Consider the following 23,716-nt stretch of genomic DNA (forward strand, 5'->3'; position numbering starts at 1 on the left):
ACTCAAAGTCCATAATAGATCCGCTATTTTGTACAACAGGAGCTATCAACATCCGTAGAGGTTCCATAAAATATGCCCTTGTATGGGCAGTAGCAGGTCTAAACTTATAGACGTTTCTTAGCACCAAATACTCTCTCATCACACTTTTCTTTCTTTCCTCTCCCTCTGCCTTATGCATGCACCAGTCCGCACCTTAAAATTTCTATCTCGGTCACCACACAATACCTTTTAAAATGCACAGACGCGCACGCTGCACATAATACTCGAAAGAGGGTGATGCAGAATATATAGATAGATAGATAGATAGATAGATAGGGAAAATAACCGGATATAAGTGCATGCAAGATATTTTCTGTTGTAGAAAAACCTATCCTATTTCTAAATTCATCTAAATAACAGTGTTGAGTGCGTTTTAAGTATTCGTTTATGATACCATCAATATCCGGTGCTTTGTTATTACTAAGATTATACACGGAGTTTATAAGTTTATAAGGAGTTTAAGAATTTACAAGGAGAAGGCAACAGAGGCACGGGAAGTGATGAACATTAGAAAAGCAGAGTGTTTTGAATAGTGGACAGTGTTACTGGTGCCGCCTGTGTCGGAGAAGATCACTACCACGATCTCAAATTAAATATCTTCAAGCTATGACCTCCCCCCTCCCATTTCATTATGTTATAGGGAAAGGGCTTTACATAAGTTGGACAACTTGTGCCCGATCCCTTTTGTATATTAGATGCAAATAAAAATATGTTTAAATCAAAACTAAGATTACAATTTTTATCAAGTAATTAATGTATTATGTATACAGTTTTTATTTAGTACTAATCACGACAATGCAAAACAAACGCGCCAGTACAGTCGCGTTCTTCCGGCACAGGCAAGTACGAGTACATTCTGTGATGTAAGCTGACAGCTCCAATCGCAACTTCTCGGCCAATTCCGGCTAGGCGCGGAATGCTGACAGCTCCTATAGATGTTAAAAAATCGGGGTTCCCGGAAGTAAAATTGATATACTCTAAATTGAAAACGTTAATACGGACGACCCGGATATATTTTCCAATATCTAATGTAGTTTTTTTCTGGTTTATAGTCTGCATTTATTATACATTTGGCTTCAAACTGTATGCATATAATGTTTTAACTAAACGATTATGGTGAACTGCATTTTATCGTCTTATAAATAATACATGTATGTCCGGATTCGTTTTAAAATTTATAACACACTAGGTCAGATTCAAGAACGTGATAAACGACAGGGAAAAACAGGTGGGTTTTGTTTAGTGGCAATGCCTTTTATTAGGAACATGTAAAAAGAATTGCATAGCTTAAATGAAACACTTCAAATGGTCCAGGAATCGGTGCCAAATAAATATGAAACCAGTCCGCTGAAACTTGCGAGAGCTAGCTGCGATAACGTAGCTATCCTCGGGTTACCGGTTTCCGCGCACTAAGAGGTATCCGCGATTTCGTACTCATATCGGCAGAAAACTGTTGAAATTACGGATGACAGTCATAAACATGTATACAATCTACTAATGGAAACAAAAAACTAGCAACATAAAACTGTATTTTAAAAAAATCAGAACAAACAAAATTTCTCCCGTCGGAAGTAGCCATCATATGTTTCAGCGTGCTATTTTGATTTAGTGTTTAAAGAAAGATAACTTGAATACATTAAAAGTCTACAGTGACCTGCGAAAGAACAAAAGCTTCGTTTGGAATACATTTTTTTTATCTTTGATCGTCAAATTAATTATCAAAACATTTTTTTTTTAAATTTCACATTTTTAATTGATTTTTCAAGATGTCAAATTGAATGAATTCATATAATTTTATAAATTTATTTATTATATGAGTTATATTTTAGTATCTGTTATTTTATTTTCTGCAGTCTTATATTGTTTTTGGTTGATGGTAAGTTATTTCTCATTTTGTTCTGTTTAAAATTGGTGAAAATTGGAAGTTCATTGCATTACAAGGTTTACGTTTCATTGAAAACACTGTTTATCGATATAAGAATGTCTCCTTGGCTCTTCGGAAGTGGAAAAAAATCAGCGAGGAGATGTGGCCTCATTTGCATAGGACGTTTTCGTACATTTGTCAGACTACAAAAAAGACCGGTTCATGAATAAAATATATCACTGTTTTTTCAGTTATGGGCTCATTTTAAGCAAGATAAAAAGTGCATTAAGCAAAACTGCATATTTATGCATGTTTTTTTAATCAATGATTATTTCTTATGTTTTTCGGACGAACTTCCGGTATTTTTTGTGTCGGTTTACAGACGATAGCCAAATGTCTACAATATATTTGTGTTGTATCCAGCAGGTCATGTAATAACGAGATATAGCTTGATAAAATGGCTGCGCCGAAATACATAACGCGCATAAACTAAATGACTAGACTAGGACGAACCCGGGCAGATCGGTGTATGGCCGATGACATAAATTCAAAATGTGAATCAATCGTTAATGTTTCTATTTTTAATTAAGAATTAGATAACATTGATAAAGTGACAGGTAAGTGTGTGCTGACTTGTTAACTGTTAAAGGGGAGACAACACCATTAGATGTTTTCTCCTCTTACTTAATTTATTAACACAGGAGCCTGAAATTCATCAAAAATCGATAATAACAGCTATACAAAACAATTTTTTTTTATACATATAATATTCTTTTTTGTATTACTGTTATTATTAATTTTTGACAGAATTTCAGGCTCCTGTGATCATTATTGATTGCTAAGAGGAGGAAACATTGATTAATTTAAGTAAAGGGGTTGAACGCTATCACAAATGTACATTTAAGTGCAGATTGTTTTATTATAATAATGATACCTTTATAGAAGCTACAGAAGTAGATAGGAACTGCCTCATGTCTATTATTACCATAAATACCATGCACAAAGCTTTGCTGTTCTCCTCAAAACAGAACTAAACAAATAAGTGGAGATAGCACAAATGCATTAAGCTGGGGCCTGTTAGTTTATATGGAACAACCGGTATGTCTCTTATTAAATAAAAAAAAAATCAGGTATAAATCCTGGCGGACCTGCAAAAGTTTATGCAAGGCTTTGTCAAGGCTCGCCTGACAGCAGAATCAGATTACTTTTGCTCCCTGCACCCTTGGAATATCTCATATCAAAATTGAAGGCATATGGCGAGCTATTAAATTGGTGTCGGGTAAGAAAACCTGACCATTTGATAGGCTGATAGCTATCCTTTGAAGATTACAGAGGAGCAACAACCAACTTTAGATCCTGTTAATTTTACCTTTATGCAACTGCAAGAATCTTTTCATGTACATCAAAGGATCAAACTAGTCAAATCTTGCCTCATCCAAAAGGAGGTGCACACTGCGCCTTTGATTTTGCTATGACATATTCCAAGGGTGCAGAGAGCGAAAGAGAGCATAACCCCTGGAGTATTGAGGATGGATGTTCAGTATCTTCATGTACTCGGATACATGAAGAATATATGAGAATCCGAAGGTAATATTTAACCTCTGGATTTCGTAACGGTTTTAGTTAGGATTAGGTCACCTCACTAGCAGGTCCAGAAATAGTCCAAAGTGGAATTTCAAATTAAGAAAAATGTCAAAACTACTTGACCTTCTGTTTGTAGTTTTTAGCTCACCTGGTCCGAAGGACCATGGTGAGCTTATGCCATACCGCAGCATCCATCGTCCGTCAAGTCCGTCGTCCATCCGTCAACTTTTCCTTTAAAACGCTCCTAGTCCTGAACGGCCTTGTAGATCTTGACTAAATTTGGTCTGGAGCATCCTTAGACCAAGGGGACTCAATTTATAAATGGTGGGTGTGACCCCCCTGGGGGCAGAGGGGCGGGGCCAAATAGGGGAAATAGAGGTAAAACCTTCAAAATCCTTCTCTTACCGTAGGGATTATCCTTATTTAGTCTAGAGCATCCTTGGGCTAAGGGGACTCAATTTTGTATAAACCGTGGGTCTGGCCACCTCCCAGGGGCCTGATGGGCGGGGCCAAATAGGGGGAACCATAGCAAATTATTCTTTGAAATCCTTCTTCTGTAAGAATGAAAGGATTTGGTCCATGTTTGGTGTGGAGCATCCTTGGGTAAAGGGGAACCAATTTTGTATAAAAGGTGGGTGTGGCCCCCCTGGGACCTGAAGGGCGGGTCCCAATAGGGGAAATAGAGGTAAAACCTTTATAATCCTTCTACCATAGGGATTTAGGGATTTTATCCTAATTTAGTCTGGAGCATCCTTGGGCAAAAGGGACTCAATTTCGTATAAACAGCGAGTGTGGCCCCCCTGGGGGCAGAAGGGTGGGGCCCAATAGGGGAAACATAGCAAATTCTTCAAATACCTTCTTCTTCTTTACAAATGACAAGATTTTGTCCAAATTTGGTATGAAGCATCCTTCGGTGACGGGGAACCAATTTTGTATAAACGGTGTGTCTAACTCCCCTTGAGGCAGAGAGGCTTGGTCCAATTTGGGAAATAGAGGTAAAACCTTTAAAATCCTTCTTCTACCATAGGGATTAAGGGATTTTATCATTATTTAGTCTGGAGCATCCTTTGGCCAAGGGGACTCAATTTTGTATAAACGGTGGGTATGACATCCCCCCCCCCCTAGGGGCATGGGGGGGGGGGCTCTGTTTGAAGTTTGTTCTCGTTATATCTCAAGTTCTGGATAGATCTTTCTGAAATTTCATATGTACTTACAGCACCTACCATGGAGTGCTATATCTTTACCTCATTCCATTTATTTTAAACATATTCAGGTGAGCGATACAGGCCCTCTGTGCCTCTTGTTTTCAATTATCAGGCCACTGGGATATATTTTTTGGCCCCAGATCGATGCTGGTGGAACCTTTCTGGATCCATTACTGTACCATATTATTGTATCGAACAATTTATCGTTCCAGGTCTCAGATTTATCAGTTTCTGCCATTCAACCTCCTTCCTGTAACCATGGCTAATATCGCCAGAACCATTCTGTGTTGGATACTCCCACTGATGTTTATTATGGCAGGAGCCATGAAGCTTTATCCATTTTTTCCTGGAGTATACAAGGAAATGGTAAGATGTTCCTTCATCTTAAAGGGTCTTTTTCTCGCTGCTATGAGACTGGAGCCTGTTGCTGTAGAATTGGAGGGGGGGGGATATATATACGCGATGCCCCATACAGGGATCATACGGTTTATGGGTAGTTTCTCCTACAGAAGAAAATTTCCCTGTTCTTTTAAATTCCCTCTATGTGCTTCAAAATTCCTGTATTTCAACAAGAAAATAGTGATTTCTCTTCAAAATATTTCCCCTGTATATGTTTTCTTTAACGTTCAACAGTTAAAATGCATAATACTGCAATACAATGTATATATACATTTTCTTCACATAATTTGAATAAAAATTCTACAATTTTAAGCTAAAAATTGTTTATAAATTGAAACATACTGCACACATGTTTGTCGGACAAAATATTTATCTTTTACCTTCATTTATGACACTATAGCCTTGTATCAAAATTTTAATTTCCCTCAAACTTAAAGTCAAGTTCTGCTGGGCCGATTGAACTGAAAGTTTGTAGGAATGATTGACTCATAGTCCTGACAAAGTGTTGTTATTTTTCGGGTCGATCAGAAATCCAATATGGCCGCCACGGCCGCCATTTTGAAAAACTATTTCAAACTTAAAGTCAAGTTCTGCTAGGCCGATTTAACTGAAACTTTGTAGGAATGATCGACTGTGGTCCTGACCAAGTGTTGTTATTTTTCGGGTCGATCAGAAATCCAATATGGCCGCCACGGCCGCCATTTTGAAAACCTATTTCAAACTTAAAGTCAAGTTCTGCTGGACCGATTGAACTGAAAGTTGGTAGGAATGATCGCCTCATAGTCCTGACAAAGTGTTGTTATTTTTCGGGTCGATCAGAAATCCAATATGGCCGCCACGGCCGCCATTTTGAAAAACTATTTCAAACTTAAAGTCAAGTTCTGCTAGGCCGATTTAACTGAAACTTTGTAGGAATGATCGACTGTGGTCCTGACCAAGTGTTGTTATTTTTCGGGTCGATCAGAAATACAATTTGGCTGCCATGGCCACTATTTTGAAAATACCTATTTCAAACTTAAAAACAAGTTCTAATAGGCCGATCTAACTGAAAATCTGTCTAGAAATGATCAGCTCATGGTCCTGACAAACTTAAGTTAACGTTATGCTTAACAATTTTTTACTCAAATTGGTACATATTTCAACAACAAACAAAATACTGTAGGACTGTTAAGGCCCATGGGTCTCCTGTTTAAACTTAAATGACTAGAAATACACTAACTGAATGTCACATAAATCTGCTCTGGTAAGGCTTCTTTACCTTTTCACCACTGTATACCACAATGGACTTGTCCAGATCAATGCCTGGTAGAGTTTACTAAAGTTACATAGAGGTGAAAGGGTTAATTTGAACAACTTCAGGTTGATGAACATATTCTTTTATTTCCTTCAGTGGTTGTATTGATGTTTATTTTGAAAGTGTTTTTATAAATATGATTTTTAGCTCACCTGGCCCGAAGGGCCAAGTGAGCTTATGCCATGGTGCAGCGTCCATCGTCCGTCTGGCATCCGGCATCAATATTTTACTTTAAACAACTTCTTCTCAATAACCAAAAGGCCTATGATGATGATATTTGGCCAGAAGCAAACTTGGATGAAGGGCTACCAAGTTTGTTAAAATAAATGACCTTTACCTATTTTCAAGGTCACAGGGGTCAGATATGTTAAAAACTTTAAACAACTTCTTCTGAATAACCAAAAGTCGAAGGATGATGATATTTTGTCAGTAGCATGCTGGGATGAAGGACTACCAAGTTTGTTCAAATGAACTCCAACTTCTTCTCAATAACCGAAAACCCTAGGATGATGCTATTTGGCCAGTTAAGCATGCTGTGATGAAGGGCTTCCAAGTGTATTGAAATGAATGACCTTCATCCATTTTCAAGGTCACAGGGGTCAATTGTCTTAAAAAGTCTTTAAACAACTTCTTCTCAATAACTAAGAGACCTAGGATAATGATATTTGGCCAGTAACATGCTAGGATGAAGGGCTACCAAGTTTGTTCAAATGAATGACTTTTATATATATTAAAGGTCACAGGGGTCAAATATGTTAAAAACCTTTAAACAACGTCTTCTCAATAACCGAAAATCCTAGGATGATGCTATTTGGCCAGTAGCATGCTGTCATGAAGGGCTACCGAGTTTGTTCAAATGAATGACCTTGACCAACTTTGAAGGTCACAGAGGTCAAATGTTTTAAAATCTTCAAACCACTTCTTCTTAATAACCAAAAGGCCCAGGGTACTGATATTGGGCCTGTAGCATGCTGGGATGAATGACCTTGACCCACTATCAAGGTCACTGGGGTCTGATGTCTTAAAATCTTCAAACGACTTCTTCTCAATAACCAAAAGGCCAAGGGTACTGATATTGGGCCTGTAGCATGCTGGGATGAAGGGCTACCAAGTTTGTTCAAATGAATGACCTTGACCCACTTTCAACCTAATGTCCTTGTTCGACATTCAAGGACACAGGCTTCATGTTTAAATCCTTTAATAGGTTCTTCTGAATCAAACACTGATATTCTGCCTGTAGCTGTATTTTAGTCCACTTTTCAGATTACAAGTGTGAGATTAGTACCAGGTGAGCGATGTAGGCCCCTTGGGCCTCTTGTTATAATATACTAGAAATGTCATTTAGATTAAAAAAAAATGTGTATTTTATGTTTCAGGTAAGCAAGTTCAAAATCTACAACAAAGCCTTTCCCACCGCTTGGGTGGGATACTCACCAGACCCAGACTTGTACCGAATATTTGTCGGATCCATGGAATTATCAAGTGGCCTGGGAGTTCTACTGGGCCCCACAGGTCTAAGAAAGATGGGATGCTGCATCCTGACTGTGATCATGATAGGGGCAATCTTTACACATTTCTTCTTCCTGGAGTTTATCCCCAGCCTCGTTCCCATCGTGTACATGACCTGGACATTATATGTACTTTGGGCCGACATGCAGAATGAGGCCAAATCAATCAAGACAGACTAGGGACATTTTGTCTCAAGTTCATGACATTGCACCTCGCCTTTCAAAGTGCTAATGTATTATATTGATGCCAAAAGAAAAAATATGTGTGTTTCCTTTAACAAGTTTGAAATACCGGTATAAGGGTATACATAGAAACTTAGGTAAAAAAGTTAATTTTAGAAATGTATACGGTTGATGTAGGAGAGTGACCGTGTCATTAACAGTGCTTATTTGAATGGTTTAAATAAGTTTAGGGCAAGCACAAAAAATTGGGTAGGTAAAACAAATGTTTTTTGTTTGGCCTTATTCAAGACAAATGTATGTCTGCAGTATTTTTGATAATTGATAAAGTAACTTTGCCTTTTTTAGATTTAATTCTGTTTCATTGCTTGAGTACTTTGTTAAAGCTGTAATATTTGTCCATACCGGTACATGTATATTGATATTTCAAATGTGTATACTTCTAACCATGATCAGATTCACTACATTTTATTATGGGAGGTGGGTAAAAATAAAAACATACAACATTTGATATAGTGCCCTATCTAGCTTGAATGGAAGCCACTCGAAAGCTCTTTACAGTACATATATATACAATTTACACGATCAATACAATTAGCATACACATTAATCAATACAATTTTTGAGGAATTCGCAGGAGCTGCCTAATCAAGCGATAACTAGCTACTAGTCCTATGCCACCTGGCTAATATCTCCCTATGTGTGTATATGTCTGCATGTGTGCTGGAGATATTGTGTTCTGTTTGTAGTGGAACTGTGCTTCCAACGGCATCATTTATAGGTGTATGGTGTAGGGTAGGATGGGATGTGTGTATAGTAAGCTTAGGCCATGATTTTGTACATGTATCTCATGTTGGTTTTATTCGATTGAATAATAGAGCAACATCATGAACATGTAACACTACCAACATATAAGTTTAAATCTCATTGATTATTGATCTATTGATACATGTATATGTTNGGGGGGGGATAATGGAAACAAAATTGATTCAGTTAAAGACACCTGCTATGAGAATAGAGAGTTTTTGTGGAATATTTGAGAGAACAAATTTAGCAGTGAGAGAGTTTAAAATAACATTGCCATACTTTTTCATGTAAATTTCATCTTTTATAAAAAGGTCACATATTATTTTATTTTTGTAGAAATTATATAATACTCATATATATGGATGATACAAGTAGATTAGTTTTATCCTTTTATGAATGCCACGTCATGGTAACAGTAAAATTGCCCAGCTTTGAAGTTGGTATTGCTCCATAAATTTTGCAAAGATTTATGTTCAAACGGTGGGATGGTGCAGTGGATAACACATTCGCCTTTCACCAAGGCGACCAGGGTTTGATTCCCGGAGCGGGCGTAAAAAAGTATGGGGTAACTTGCCCGACCAAGTGGGTTTTCTCCAGGTTCTCTGGCTTCCTCCTACATAAAGACCTGACGGCCAACATGATTATGATTTTAGGAAATGCTTATTTTGGTATAAGATTTTACATGACCAAGATGTACATGTTCTTAATCAATATTTTAGCTATGTTAACCAGGTTTCTACCCGAACTACACATTCTTTTAACAGCAAAGATTTATTAAAAAGGCATACCTGCAGAAGCTTTTATAGATGTGAGTATTTTATGGACCAATTTAGAAAGCTTACTCCATATTTTTACCTAGTTGGTGTCTTTTACCTGCAGATAATGTTTTAGATGTGACAAATAGATTTATACTTTAACTTGTCATATGTTAATCTAAATATATAACCCTGTCTAAATAAAAGATTTTATGATTATTTAACAAGAATGAGAAGTTGATATTGTTGTAAGGTAAATAAAGTGAAAGATTTTGTTTAATAACCATTGAACAAATTCCGGTTAGGCTGTTTAGCATTTGTAAAACAAAAACACATAAAGACTTTTGAGGCTTTTGACTACCATGACAAGTGTTTGGTACATCAAGTAGAAATGTGATAACAGTAAGATATTTTGAGACTGGGACAGGATCAGATCTACTAAACCTCATCTCATCTAACATTGATAGAATCATAAAAATTGTATATAAGTGTAAATGTTTTTTGTGGTTATTTTATTTTAATGTTAATTAGCCAATAATATTGCCTGCAAAGTTTTCATCACATATTGATTTGTGTTTTGATGAATTTAAAATGAACAGTATTCAATAGCGTGGGAATACTGTAAATATGTTATATACCGAGACATTTTTTGCGGAAATTCAATTTACGCCTTTTTCACCCTCAATGAGGGTGAACCACAACACAATATACAAAACAATTGATTGTGACGGGTGAAATTAACACTGGGCAAGTATGCAAAGGCGAAGGTTTCACTGTACAGTGTATACAGTATATAATGGCCGTTCCCATCTGTAACATTTGTAGGCGTAGGGCGAAGGTTTCACTGTACAGTGTATACAGTATAACGGCCGTTCCCATCTGTAATACTTGTAGGCGAAGGGCGAAGGTTTCACTATACAGTGTATACACTATCAGTATATATAATGGCCTTTCCCATCTGTAACATGAAGTATGATTCTATTGCCATGTTTATTAGCCTTGCTCAAGTCAAGATTTTAAATGTTATTTATTGAGTGAGTTCATTGTTGAAGTGTTTGAATGATTGTTGATGTTCATAAAAGTTTAATTTCCTTGTATCTGCAAAGGTACCTATACTGGTCAGAACTAGGTTTTATTGATTACTATGTCGACATATATTGAAGTCCTAGGGTAGAGCCAACACCGAAGTGAGTAATGGCGGAAAGATTAGTCCCAGTGTCCTTAGCTTGATACCAACATATAGTGTATACATATACAATCTATTTTATATACAACAATATATACAAGTGTATGTATATAGCAATCCATAAAAATTGAGAGCTGTACCTGTGTCCTGCATAATATTGCTCCCTATACTCTTGTTGAACGTTGTTTTTTTTTGAAAATTGGGATACAGACATTTCCCTACTCAGTGGTTTTTGGTACTGAGACGTTTCGGTACTTTCAAAATTTGTTATGATATTCAGATTTTCGGCACTTGTGGACTACAGTTTTAACTTCTTTTTGTTTTTCTCGGGGTCCTGTGTGTTGCTGAGTTATATTTTAAGATTCGTAAGTTTTTTTGGCTGTATAAAAAAGAGTATCAATACATTTTATTCTAAGCAATACAAACAATTACCAGGAACTGAAAAGTCTAGAATTCAAATAATCCATTGCACTTCCAGCAGAAGATACTGGTACAAGTGTTTAGATTCACACTGGATTTTCATGCAAAGCTGACCTAGTCAGTTTATTTAANGGTTCTTATGAAATCTTAAGATTACAAGTGTTAGATTAATAACAGGAGAGCGATGCAGGCCCATTGGGCCTCTTGTTTTATAATGTTCTGTGCAACAGACTACAGCAAATAATGTTAAATAATTATTGAGATTGATTTGTAAATGAAGGTTTTTTTTGGTGTGAAAGTGTGTTAATTCTTTTTTTTTAATAAAATATTTTACGAAATAATAAAATACGATTCCCGTTTAAGCTTGTGAATGTATTTATTAGCTCACCTGGTCCAAAGGACCAAGGTGAGCTTATTCCATACCGTGGCATCCGTCCGTCATCTGTACGTCAACAATTTTTTCAAATGACTTCTTAACCACTGATTGGAATTTAAGTAAATTTGACTGGAAGCATCCCTAGGTGGTGGGGATTCAAAATTATACAAATGGTAGGGTTAACACCCCAGGGGGCTGAGGGGCGGGGCCAAAAGGGGGCAATTTTGCTATAAACGACTTCTTCTGTATAACTGCAATGGATATCAATCATATTTGGTCAGAAGCATTCATGGGAGGCGGGGATTCAAAATTGTGCAAATGGTGGGGCTGACCCCCAAGGGGGCTGAGGGGCGGGGCCAATAAGGGTTATTTGGCTATATTGCTTTAAGCAACTTCTTCTCTACAACTAACAGATAGACATTAACCATATTTGACTGGAAGCATCCCTAGGTAGTGGGAATTCAAAATTGTACAAATGATGAGGCTGACCCCCAAGGGGTCTGAGGGGCGGGGCCAAAAGGGGTCAATTTGGCTATATTGCTTTAAACGACTTCTCCTCTGGAACTAAAAGATGGATATCAACCATATTTAACTGGAAGCATCCCTAGGTAGTGGGGATTCAAAATTGTACAAATGGTGGGGCTGACCCCTGAGGGGCGGGGCCAAAAAGGGTTATTTAGCTATATTGCTTTAAGCAACTTCTTCTCTACAACTGAAGGATGGATATCAACCATATTTGACTGGAAGCATCCCTAGGTAGTGGGGATTTAAAATTGAACAAATGGTGGGGCTGACCCCCCAGGGGGCGGAGGGGTGTCGCCAAAAGGGGGCAATTTGGCTATATTGCTATACATTACTTCTTTTATAGAACTATGCACTGGATATCAATCATATTTGGTTGGAAGCATTCATGGGAGGCAGAGATTCAAATTGTACAAGTAGTGAGGCTGACCCCCTTGGCTAAAGGGAGGGGCCAAAAATAGTTTATTGCTTGGAAATGGTTGAGATCCCCACCCTATAACCATACATGTATATATATACAATTGCTGAGTATGAAGAGAAGAATGCACATATGTTTCCAGGATTGCCCAGGGGTCTGGTCCCACCATTGGAGACATACATGTAGTCCCTGGGTCATAACTTTGAAACGGTTGAGATCCTCTCCCCAAAACTGTATATACAAATGCTGGGCATAAAGAGACAAATGCAGTCAAGATATATGAATTGACCCCAGGGTCTGCTCGACCCTTGGAGACTTAACCCCTAGGTCATAACTTTGAAACGGTTAAGATCTCCACCCAAAACTATATATACAATTGTTGGGCATAAAGACACGAATGCAGTCATGATATTAGAATTGACCCTGAGGTGTGGCCCACCCTCGCAGTCTTAAGCCCTGGGTCATAACTTTGAAACAGTTGAGATCCCCACCTCAAAATTGTATATACAAATGCTGGGCATAAATAGACAAATGCAGTCATGATGCATGATCATGGGGTCTGGCCACAACCCTAGGGACATTGTTTCTGAATCACACCTTGGGAACAGTTGAGATCCCCACCCCATAACCATACATAAAATTGCTGGGCATGAAAAATCTAATACAGATATGATACAAGGATTGGCCTTGGGGTCTGGCCCATTACCTTGGATCTTACATGTATTTGGAGAATATTTTGCCATGATTACTCTTGATATCCAGGTGAGCCATATAGACCCTCTGGGCCTCTTGTTAACGATCCCTGTACCTCTAATAAAAACTGTGCATTCAGGGAAACTCTTTATTCAGACATGACTATAGCTTTAATAAATCATTTCTGAAAAGTAAATCATACCATACGCGACTTTTTATGAAGAAGAAAAAATAAAGAAAAAGAAACCCAAGAAGGTAGGAAATTCACCAGATCTGAAAGAAAACAGTCAAGAGTCCCAGATAAATAAATCGGCAATCACAGACCATGTCACACAGAAAAACCATGTGATTGACTGGGATAACGCCAAAGTTTTGGATAGAGAGAGCAATCTGTTCAAGCGGCAGATAAAGAAAGCCATCTGGATACCCCGCAGTGGACCAGCTCTAAATCGAGACGAGGGGGCTCAAAGACTCTCGCACATCTATGACCAAGTGTTAACAAAGCGTAGCTGAATTGAGTCATTTCGATACATTTATAACAACTATTGTACATTTTACACCTTTGTGTGCTTACGCTTCATTGGTCATTTGTCTGATGCAGGTGACAGTGCACATATCGTACTAGTCATCGAAACGTCACATAGAAAAATGTATTGGTTGTGTAAAAAGAACTTCTCATAATCCATACCAACCTGAAGGAAATGTTTAGAAATATCAATTAAGGGATACGTATCCTTAAAGTAATCATGTAAATTTAAATTCGTTATATGCATCTGTTCATGAATAGAGATAATACCACATGGCCATTTGTCAGTAACATTTGGTGATTGGTTTCATTTGAACGGTGGTCTGGTAGCACAGTTGCCTTTCATCAAAACGGCCGGCGTTTGAATCCCTGATCGGACATGAAAGGTATAGGGTCACCTGCCCAACCAAATGGGTTTTTCTCCAGGTATTATGTAATACATGTTGGCATACCTGTTTGTAAAAAGTACGTAAATGATTGAACGACACTCAATGGGAATATGTAATACATGTAAGTTTGCATACACAATTTTGTAATACCAACGGGCATAGATACAGCATTCCGTGGTAATTATGCTTATAATTCTATTTTCACTATGAATGTTTGTATAAATGTATCACATACATGTGATTTTTTGTTCCACACATAGTGTGTCTGAATGTAAATAAAATATTAAAATCTTGGATTCCTCCCATATAAAGATAATCTTGCGGCCGGCTTCCATCAGGGCAATCTAATTAAAATTATATCTTCACATCGCTCCCGTTTACTGATACAGTCGAACCTCGTTATCTCGAAATCGACGGGATCGTTGGGAAACTTCGAGTTATCCGAGTATTCGAATTGACCGAGTTCATGTGTTTGGCATAAAGCTTGGTAAAGTGTTTGGTCCAATATGAGGCTATATATGTCATTGAATTCTCTGACAATCAACGTATGTAAACAGTCGATAAATGACAAAAAGATAACTATATAAAATAAAAAATAACAACATATTCATAATCATATTCATTAATTCATTAATGTTACAATGTATGTCGAGAAGATACTATTTCTCGTTAACTGAAAGGGCCGATCGATGGGCCCAATTGATCTTCGGATTAAATAATTTTGGGCTATACAAATGAGGGAACAGTTACCAAAAAAGAATATTTGACAAGTTTTGACGGAGCAAAAAGCTTTGTGACGTATGACTATGAGTGTTACACATATAATAAAATGTTCAACCCCTGGGAGTTTTGACCCTGTCTCGTGAAATCAAGCGAATTCCGAGAAAGTTCGTTTGAATATGATATCCAGGCTTGAGCATGAAAACGGTTTCACCACGGACTAATCTTATTCCGTGGTTTCATGAATCTGCATAGCATAAACATACATGTAGCATCCACATAGGGGAGGGGATCGCCTCGTTATGTTCGTCAATGCTATTTAAGTACTTGCTGGGATTTTATTTAGTAATTCCGATATCACGGTGACGTGATGGACCTTACATTAGCTAAGATGCAAATAGTCGATTTTATTTTTGAAATTTTATATGGGGAAAGGGAGGGNNGGGGGGGGGTCATGGAAAGGAATGATTTTTGATTCATGTGCATTTTCGAGTAGTTTAAATTGAAACTAACGCATTGCGAATTATGACACGGCATTAACTTGAACATGGGATGCCATTAATTATTCAAAAGAGATAATATGTACTATAGACCACAGGGACCTGTAGAATTTATTACAGTACTATTTGGACCTAAACTGAGGTGTTTAGGAGTCATTTTACACGTTTTAGCACGGAATTAGATTGCTATCTATATAGTCCGTCGTGGTTTTAAACCCCTAAAGAGTGTATGATCTGAACTCATAAAACGTGTACAATTACCCTGAACATCTCATTTTAGGTCCAAATATAGCTGTAACAAAATAGCATGTCCCTGTGGTCTAGATGTATATTTTCAGTTTCTTTACTGTCCTTTCAAAAACTTTGAAGATAATGAAAATAGTGGGGGTATCAAATGAGGAAGAAAAAATAACCATCCAGCTCACAATTGCCCATGAGAAGAGGAAGTTCAGAATGCCATACACATTCATAGTTGACCGCCCCTCCAGGCCAGCAGTGGTCAACACCCACCCAAACACATAGTCACAGTGCTACATATAGTGCGCTATTATATACGTTGAACTGGTCAGTTTGATTTGATGGATGTCATTCGCCTCTGGTCATCGCGGCGTACCCGTGTGTCCTATAGACTGGTCAAAATCTTCCGGCTCCAGTCGTGTGCGATATATATTTCTACAGACTTACCTGGACGTGTACAAACAATCGGACAAGAATCGCCAAAGAGGTAAGGTTGTATTGTTACTCCACGCCAAGCTATACCAACTCTATGCAATTCACTTTGTACTGGTACTGCACTTAGAATACAAACAGGTGTATAGTCATTGTAATACTGTGTAAAATGTATAGCAGGATCAGATAGATATGATATCCGCATCACCCCGACACCATTCTACTTCAGTGCAATGTTCACTAGCCTAATTTTATCACGACAAATTAAGTATTTTTTAAAAATTAAAACCTTTCCAAGATATGTCTATAAATATGAGTATTTTGGTTATTTTGCTATAACATGATAATTTGAAATTAAAATAACTTGGCATTTTGTTTATAATTTAAACCTTCCGGTGGGGCTACTTTTGACTACTTTCTACCGTTGCGCCATACGCATTTTTGTCGTTGGGTTGTTCAAAATAGAGTAAAACAAACAGTGAGTATATCGTTGAAAACATTTAAGTTTGGCCTTGTCTTTCATTCAACGTATGAAGATCTAAACATACATATGTTACATTACACCTAAAATCAAATTATAAATAAAATCAATGCTTTAAAGCATGTCTTTAAAATAAGATATGGATTTATGCGTTTGTTTTCGTTTGGTGGCGATCATTTTGAATCTGATATCCTTCAAAGGCATTTAATACACGTCCTAGTTCTAATTATACCTGTTACTTTTTTTTTTTAATTTTATAAAATATAGTCTGGTTTGATAACTATCATTATGTGCTACCTGTGCGAATTTTAAAGACTACAATTGTAACCTTTAACGGAGGTTATTACACAGATTTATTAACACGGATGCCGTATATTAACCGAGGAAGAAGTGCGTATTTAGAACAGGTACTACATGTATGTACACACCAGATACGTGGATGTCACGTGACGTTATTACAAAAGTGGAATATGCTCGTTGAACTAAATGACGATTCTTTTCTTCAAGGTCAATTAAAGTTCATCAAGGTCAACCAAAGTTCGTCAAGGTCAACCAACATGGCTCAGCTAGCATTACACGCGCTGACCGGGTTTCTGTCCCTGGTATACATAGCTATGGGGGTCGTCAAGCTGTATCCAGTATCACAACAAATGGCGTTCGCTGTTGTAAGTATATTTAATGTATTTTATGTTGATTGTAATCTTTTGATCTGAAACTTTACACAATCGGGAACCGTCGGTACTTTCCGTAAACGAGAAAATAATACTCCCGAGGTATTTTCTCGATTACGGAAAGTAACGACGGTTCCCGATTGAAACTTTACAGTGTATTTCGGTCGTATAGACAAAGACTTAGTGTTGACAAAGAAAAAAATACATGGTTAATGTGAAGTTTTCTGACATCGAAAACTCGATTCAAATACAATGTATTCATGTTTTTTTTAGTTTAAATCAATTTTATTGCAACAAAAGACAAATGGATTGGACAAAAGTTATTGCAACTTAGTACGTCCTTTCCGTAACAGAAAATATATATACAAAATTAATGAGTCTCGTAATAACCTAATACAAATTCATATATGTATATATATATAAGATGTTAAAGATGGGTAACAGCAAAAGAGGGAATGATAGGATTAGGGACACCAACGTATAGTTTTAAAATATGTATTCGGAGAGTTTACTTGAGATCGCGTGTGTGATTTTCCCAATCGAGTCCGCGTAAGTAGTATAACTAATCTATACACACATATCCTTCTGCTTTTCTGTATTCATGTGCTTAGAAGATAATGCATATATATGCATATCGGCATTTATTTGGTCATATTGCACATCTTAAAGTGTTTGTAAGAAAGCAACAATTTTATCAGTTTACATATAAAACATGCGTTTTAAGTGGTTAGAGTTGTACAGTGGGTGGAATCTTATTTACTGCGTGCTCGTTTTCTAATATATCTACGTAAAATTCACCAATGAAATCATTTTCTGGTTCCCAACCGCCTGTGTTCGCTCTGATTCACAACCGCCTGTGTTCGCTCTGATTTACAACCGCCTACGCCTCGTTCTGTTATAGTAATTAAACGTTATAAAAAAGTGATTTTTTGGCAGGATGATGTAGTGCGATAAGTAAAACTAAATTCCCACACAGGTGTTTGCTATAGAGGTGGAGCCGATGTAGAGGTGGGGCCGATGTAGACAGGTAGAGCCGATGTAGACAGGTAGCAGTGTGGTTTGTTGGTAGTGGTTTGTCCTACATTCATTATAGAATCTTTTTTATTAACGGAGATTTGAAAATATAGAAACAATGAAGGAATGGAGGAAAAATATGACCCCTCTTTAAAAACGTCAACATTTTTAGAACGTGTTGGCAAATGCATTAATTGATGGGCATTATATATACTCATCCTACAGTTCTACAAAGTTTTGTTGTTTGGTTTTTAATATTTATACGTGGACTTGTCGACAATGTTTAGTTTTTGACAAGTGAACAAAGCTAATAGATAATACTAACATATCAGGTTACCTTAAAGAGCAATGACGCCGAGTTTGAACTGCAAATGACGACAAAGGGCGTTCCTATTTATAGAATGGTCAGTGTTAGTAGTACCATGTAGGACTATCGGTGATATGGTCATGACTAACGTTTTAAAATGTCTTCAGTTGATGGCTTATTAGCAAATATCGTGCATTATCATGTTATTGGTGAAAATTGAACGTGTTAGTATATTTAGGGATGGTGCGGCGTCTTTTTGGTGTGTATTGCAAGGCATTTTTGGATGGTGTGTCAATAGTTGGCTGTTTGGAAGTGTCTGTCGGCATATATCGTTAATGGTAGACGTTGGTCTATTGTCTAGGAATATATGGACACATATGTTGCAATGGTGCAATTACTTCTGCCGAAGTGTTCAAATAACTCTGGAAATAGGTCGTTATAATGGTAAGCGTTTATCTGTTACCGAAGAATATCTGGAAATATGTTGTTTGTGTAAGTGTTGCAATTTTGAAGTATCGCTGGATAGTGGATATACACAGTCCTGTGCCAAATAAGAGGTAACAAACTACTTTCCTGCATATTTCAAGATTTCTACATCTTTTCAGTGAATTAAGTCATGAAACGAAAATTTGCAACATGAAACAGAATTGTTTAAACTTTTCTCTCACAATATTTGTTTTTCCCGCTTAGCGGTTTTTAAGATGTGGCAAATCATTCAAAGGACATTATTTCTGTTGTGCCAGTTTGTTCTTTATCTTTAGAAAATTTTATATCTAGCCCGGGGTTATCTTTTTTTTCAAATTTAAAAAAACGTATAATGAAAAAAATAACAAGAGAAAAAATAAGACGAATTTCTTTATGAGGCAAATTTTTTGTTTCAGTAGAGTTACACTTGTACAGTGATTTCAGGAAAGTTTATTGAAATGATGAAGAAATGCATGAAAAGTACAGGAAAAACACGCTTGTGACACTCGATTTGACACAGAACTGAGACTGTATGTCCAGATATACTTCAAAATCAAAACAAAAGTCCTAGTAGTCCTAATAGCAAAACCGTTTCCAGATATTCTGAAAACAATGGTCGGTTTTGCTGTTTTTGAAGTTTCTTAGGGTGTTTTATCCTCATCTTGTATGTTTCCCCGTCGTCTTTAGGTATTGAAATGCTGTGCTAAAGTATCTGTGGGCATTTTGTATCTGATGTAGTATTTTCTCGCTTTGTTTCAGCAATTTCGCTGTATGTTGTACGCGTCTGTGTTTCCCAGCGCGTGGTTAGGATATACGCCAGACGATGGCTTGTACCGGATACTGACGGGCATGTTCGAGTTGTCTTGTGGACTCGCTATGTTGTCATGGGACCGGGAACTACGCCTGGGAGGCTGTGGGGTCCTCGTGGCGATCATGGCTCTCATGGTCTGGTCAGGGCTAGCACTAGGAGACTACTTTTTTGTCTTCTTTTATGTTGCCGGTTTACTCCTTCTGTCCTTTGTGTTTGTGAAGTTTTGGAAACAGAAGCAGGACTGAGTTGAATTCTGGTGTAGAACTGATTAATTCCTGCAGTACTAGACGCATTTTTCAAAGGATGATATTTTGTAGCGTTTTCTAGCTGGGTCAGGATCGATCAGATGCCGATCAAGACATCATTGAATGCAAACGCACAGCATTGGAAACTGGACGTGTTCCTGTCATATCAGCCATCTACCCATCTCGGTACACTAACATGTGTTCTGGTTAGATCCACACGTACTGTAGATTCGAATTTTGTGTCTTGTTAAAAGTATTTAGAATACTGCAAATAACTTAACTTTTGCGGATATTTATTTTCGAATCTATTTGTCCAATGACATAACCACGAAGATTTGAATTCACAAAAGGAAACCGAACGCTCGTTTTTTCTGTTTTCTTGTGCCAGAATACAAATACAAATTTCTGGATATTTAAATAAGTGATCGCCTTTCTTCGCGAGCTAACGCGAAAATTTATTTTTCGAGAAAACAAAGTGATCTACAGACAGTATTGTTTGTGAAGTCAGTTTCGCTACAATTATAAAGTATTTGTTGTTATATTTTCACTGACTGCAATTAAAAATTCAATGATATCATACAACATTTATATTTATAAATACATGTATACCTCTAATATATTAGATAAATAAATAAAAGAAGTTTATGTAAAAAAAAACCACTTTTGTTATTATGATCACCATGCATGCACCTCGAAGTATATCTCTATACATTGTTGCTACACACTTCCAGGCTTATAAATTCGTCTTTTGAATGAAGAATAAAACCAATTTAAAAAGACAACAAAAAAAACCCCACACCAATTTAACTAATAATTGATTATTTTGGCTGAATGTTAGGAGCTTGACAAAACAAAAAATTGACGTTTCTCAGTTCTATAAACTCGATAACATGTATTAATTAATCAAAAATGGTTTGTTTAATTCAATCATGAAATTTAAAGGAATTTTTTTTTTAAAAGATAAAGATCAATTCCCGCTAAAAATCCTATTCTCGGAAAACTTGTAACGAAAAATATTTACAAAAAAATAAATCAGTTTTGCTATGAATTTGAGCATTTAGGCGTAGACGGTGAATGTATTGCACAGGGAAGATTCATTCGAATACGTGTACTATGTTGCTTAGTATATAAAACATTCTATATTTCTTTCGTATGTCGTTTTGTTATTGTTATTGTGCTGCTTTTTACGGCCCATTGTCAATTTTAAGTTTATCATTTATTCAATTAATATTATTCATCCACGACATTCTAAGGGACTACGCTTATATACGTTCTCTTTGTCCCGTGAATATGTCATGATGAAATCGAAGGCTGTATACAAACCATCTTATGGATGATATAAACAGACCGTTTTTACCTTTTCGTTGTGCATCAAAAGAATCGCGCGGCGACGTAACGGTAAACTCGACTGACTTTACAATCTGGTGTCGATCCTCTGTAATCTTCAAAGTAGCAGCCTAGCGACTGTCTTTTTCACCTGAAATTAAACAAAAAGTTAACCGCTTGCCTTCGATTTCACCATGACATACTACAGGGGTGCAGAGAAACCTATTTGAGGCTATCCCTAGAATTGGATGATATGGGTTAAGTGCAATAAAGAACCGTCAACAATTTCCGTAAACGAGTAAATATTTTGTTTACGGAAAGTGTCGATGGTTCCGATAGGGTTTTAGACTGATGTTCTGATTGCCGTTATATTTTCGCTGATTTACAGACTAGATCGTTCCAAGCCTACGCGAAAGTGTGCCCAACCGTCCTGTTCGGATACATCCCCGAGCCGCAGAAGTACCACATGACTATAGGAGTCTGGGAGGCTTGCTGTGGACTCGCCCTACTGGTAGGGGACCGGGAACTGAAACAAGGCGCTTCCGGTATTCTCCTAGTAATCATGGGCGTGATGATTACATCTAACGTCATCATCAAAGACTACTCGACCATGTTCTTCTTTGCTATGCATTTCTTTTTTCTCTCGTTCCTTTTTGCTAAATATCGTCGGAGGTCGCAACCAGTAAAAACAGAGGAAGAGGAGAATTTCAAGAAGGAATGATCATGATTAGTACATTTAAATAATCATTAAAAAAAGCGCAATGTAAATTTTGAACATTTATAATTTATCCTGGCAAAGACAATATAATATAAAAGGAGCTGGACTTTGGATATGGGCTTCTCTGGTGATCGCTAGGCAAAACAATTATATACATGTACATAAAGTCTCGAAAATAAAAAAAGTTTGATACTTTAGCTGTTCCTCAAGGTTCTGTACTTGGTCGCACTGCATTTCTCCAACATTACGGACTATTTTTTAATTTTGAGTGAAATTATGAAAGTTATAAAGAACACGTCAACATTTTGGAAATACAATCTAGTGGATGTAAATTCTTCTCCGGGAAACATTACCAGGTCAATGATACGTTTAACTCTTCTTGCCAACATAAACGGGAGATTCAAACATATGTTAACCCAACAATCTTTTATGGTCATTACATACGCATGATTTATAACTAACTGCATTACCTTTAAATTAAACCTTCTAAAATATGAATTAAGAATCGTTTTATCAATGCAGATTAGATATAATGGAGGGTTGATATAGTACATATATATTAGGGTGACAGTAGATGTGTATGTGGGTGACTGTAGATGTGTATGTAGTGACAGTAGATGTGTATGTGGGTGACTGTATATGTGTATGTAGTGACAGTAGATATGTATAAGGGTGACAGTAGATATGTATGAGGGTGACAGTAGATGTGTATGTGGGTGACTGTAGATGTGTATGAGGTTGACAGTAGATATGTATGAGGGTGACAGTAGATGTGTATGAGGTTGACATTAGATATGTACAAGGGTGCAAGTAAATATGTATAAGGGTGACAGTAGACGTGTATGAGGGTGACAGTAGATGTGTATGCAGTTGACATTAGATATGTACAAGGGTGCAAGTAAATATGTATGAGGATGATATTAGATATGTACACGGGTGCAGAAGAAATGTATAAGGGTGACAGAAGATATGTATGAGGGTGACAGAAGATATATATAAGGGTGACAGTAGATGTGTATGAGGGCGACAGTAGATATGTATGAGGGTGACAGTAAACATGTATGAGGGTGATATTAGATGTAGTGTAATAAGGACAGTGTAAATACTATTTATTGTCACTGAATTTTTCTGTTGCCTTTGTTTCATATTAAAAAATTCATAAATTAAAACAACAACCTTTATTTCTATGACAGCATTATTTTTTTTATGTGAAACCTGTCAACTGTAACCAGATTTTTGTGTCGCCTGCGAAAAGCTGGTGACACATAGGTATTGCTTTGTCGGTGGCGTCATCGTCCGAACAGAGGTTTCCGTGTGATTACTTAAGTTTTCTTGGGCCGATCAAACTCAAACTTCATGCAGTGCTTCCTTACCAAAAGTGCTTGCTTGGGATTGCTTTTCGGGTCCGAAGGTCAAAGGTCAAGGTCACTGTTACTATAAATAGAAAATCTGTTTTCGTGCGATAACTTGAGTTTCCTTGGGCCGATCAAACTTAAACTTCATGCAGTGCTTCCTTACCAAAAGTGCTTGCTTGGGATTGCTTTTCGGGTCCGAAGGTCAAAGGTCAAGGTCACTGTTACTATAAATAGAAACTTCACTAAAACTGTATACTGGACGGCTTCGA

General features: G+C 37.1%; 2 protein-coding genes across 4 annotated transcripts in view; both read left to right on the forward strand.

The window, feature by feature from the left end:
• The window catches only part of LOC110452307, a 12,799-nt gene extending 4,096 nt beyond the window's left edge, over positions 1 to 8,703 (forward strand). Inside the window, exons 1-3 of one of the 2 annotated variants that reach the window (XM_021500745.1) lie at positions 1,178 to 1,267; positions 4,905 to 5,058; positions 7,762 to 8,703. In XM_021500745.1, coding sequence (XP_021356420.1) covers positions 4,951 to 5,058; positions 7,762 to 8,073 — 420 coding nt within the window. In that variant the 5' untranslated portion in view covers positions 1,178 to 1,267; positions 4,905 to 4,950 and the 3' untranslated portion in view covers positions 8,074 to 8,703. Of the gene's footprint in view, positions 1 to 1,177; positions 1,268 to 4,904; positions 5,059 to 7,761 lie in introns of those variants that run through there. The other variant, XM_021500746.1, reaches the window with a different exon arrangement.
• Positions 8,704 to 15,959: 7,256 nt separating this feature from the next.
• Positions 15,960 to 23,487, forward strand: LOC110452295. Of its 2 annotated transcripts, none has more exons than XM_021500715.1 (3): positions 15,960 to 16,109; positions 17,043 to 17,200; positions 21,763 to 23,487. In XM_021500715.1, the coding sequence occupies exons 1-3, from the start codon at positions 15,968 to 15,970 to the stop codon at positions 22,093 to 22,095; spliced, it is 633 nt and encodes a 210-aa protein (XP_021356390.1). In that variant the 5' UTR covers positions 15,960 to 15,967; the 3' UTR covers positions 22,096 to 23,487. The 2 variants fall into 2 exon arrangements, with proteins under 2 accessions (XP_021356390.1, XP_021356391.1); XM_021500716.1 differs by lacking the exon at positions 21,763 to 23,487 and adding an exon at positions 19,752 to 21,185.
• Positions 23,488 to 23,716: the final 229 nt, after the last annotated feature.

This window comes from Mizuhopecten yessoensis, unplaced genomic scaffold (genome assembly GCF_002113885.1).
Source record: "Mizuhopecten yessoensis strain PY_sf001 unplaced genomic scaffold, ASM211388v2 scaffold6579, whole genome shotgun sequence".
NCBI lineage: Eukaryota > Metazoa > Mollusca > Bivalvia > Pectinida > Pectinidae > Mizuhopecten > Mizuhopecten yessoensis.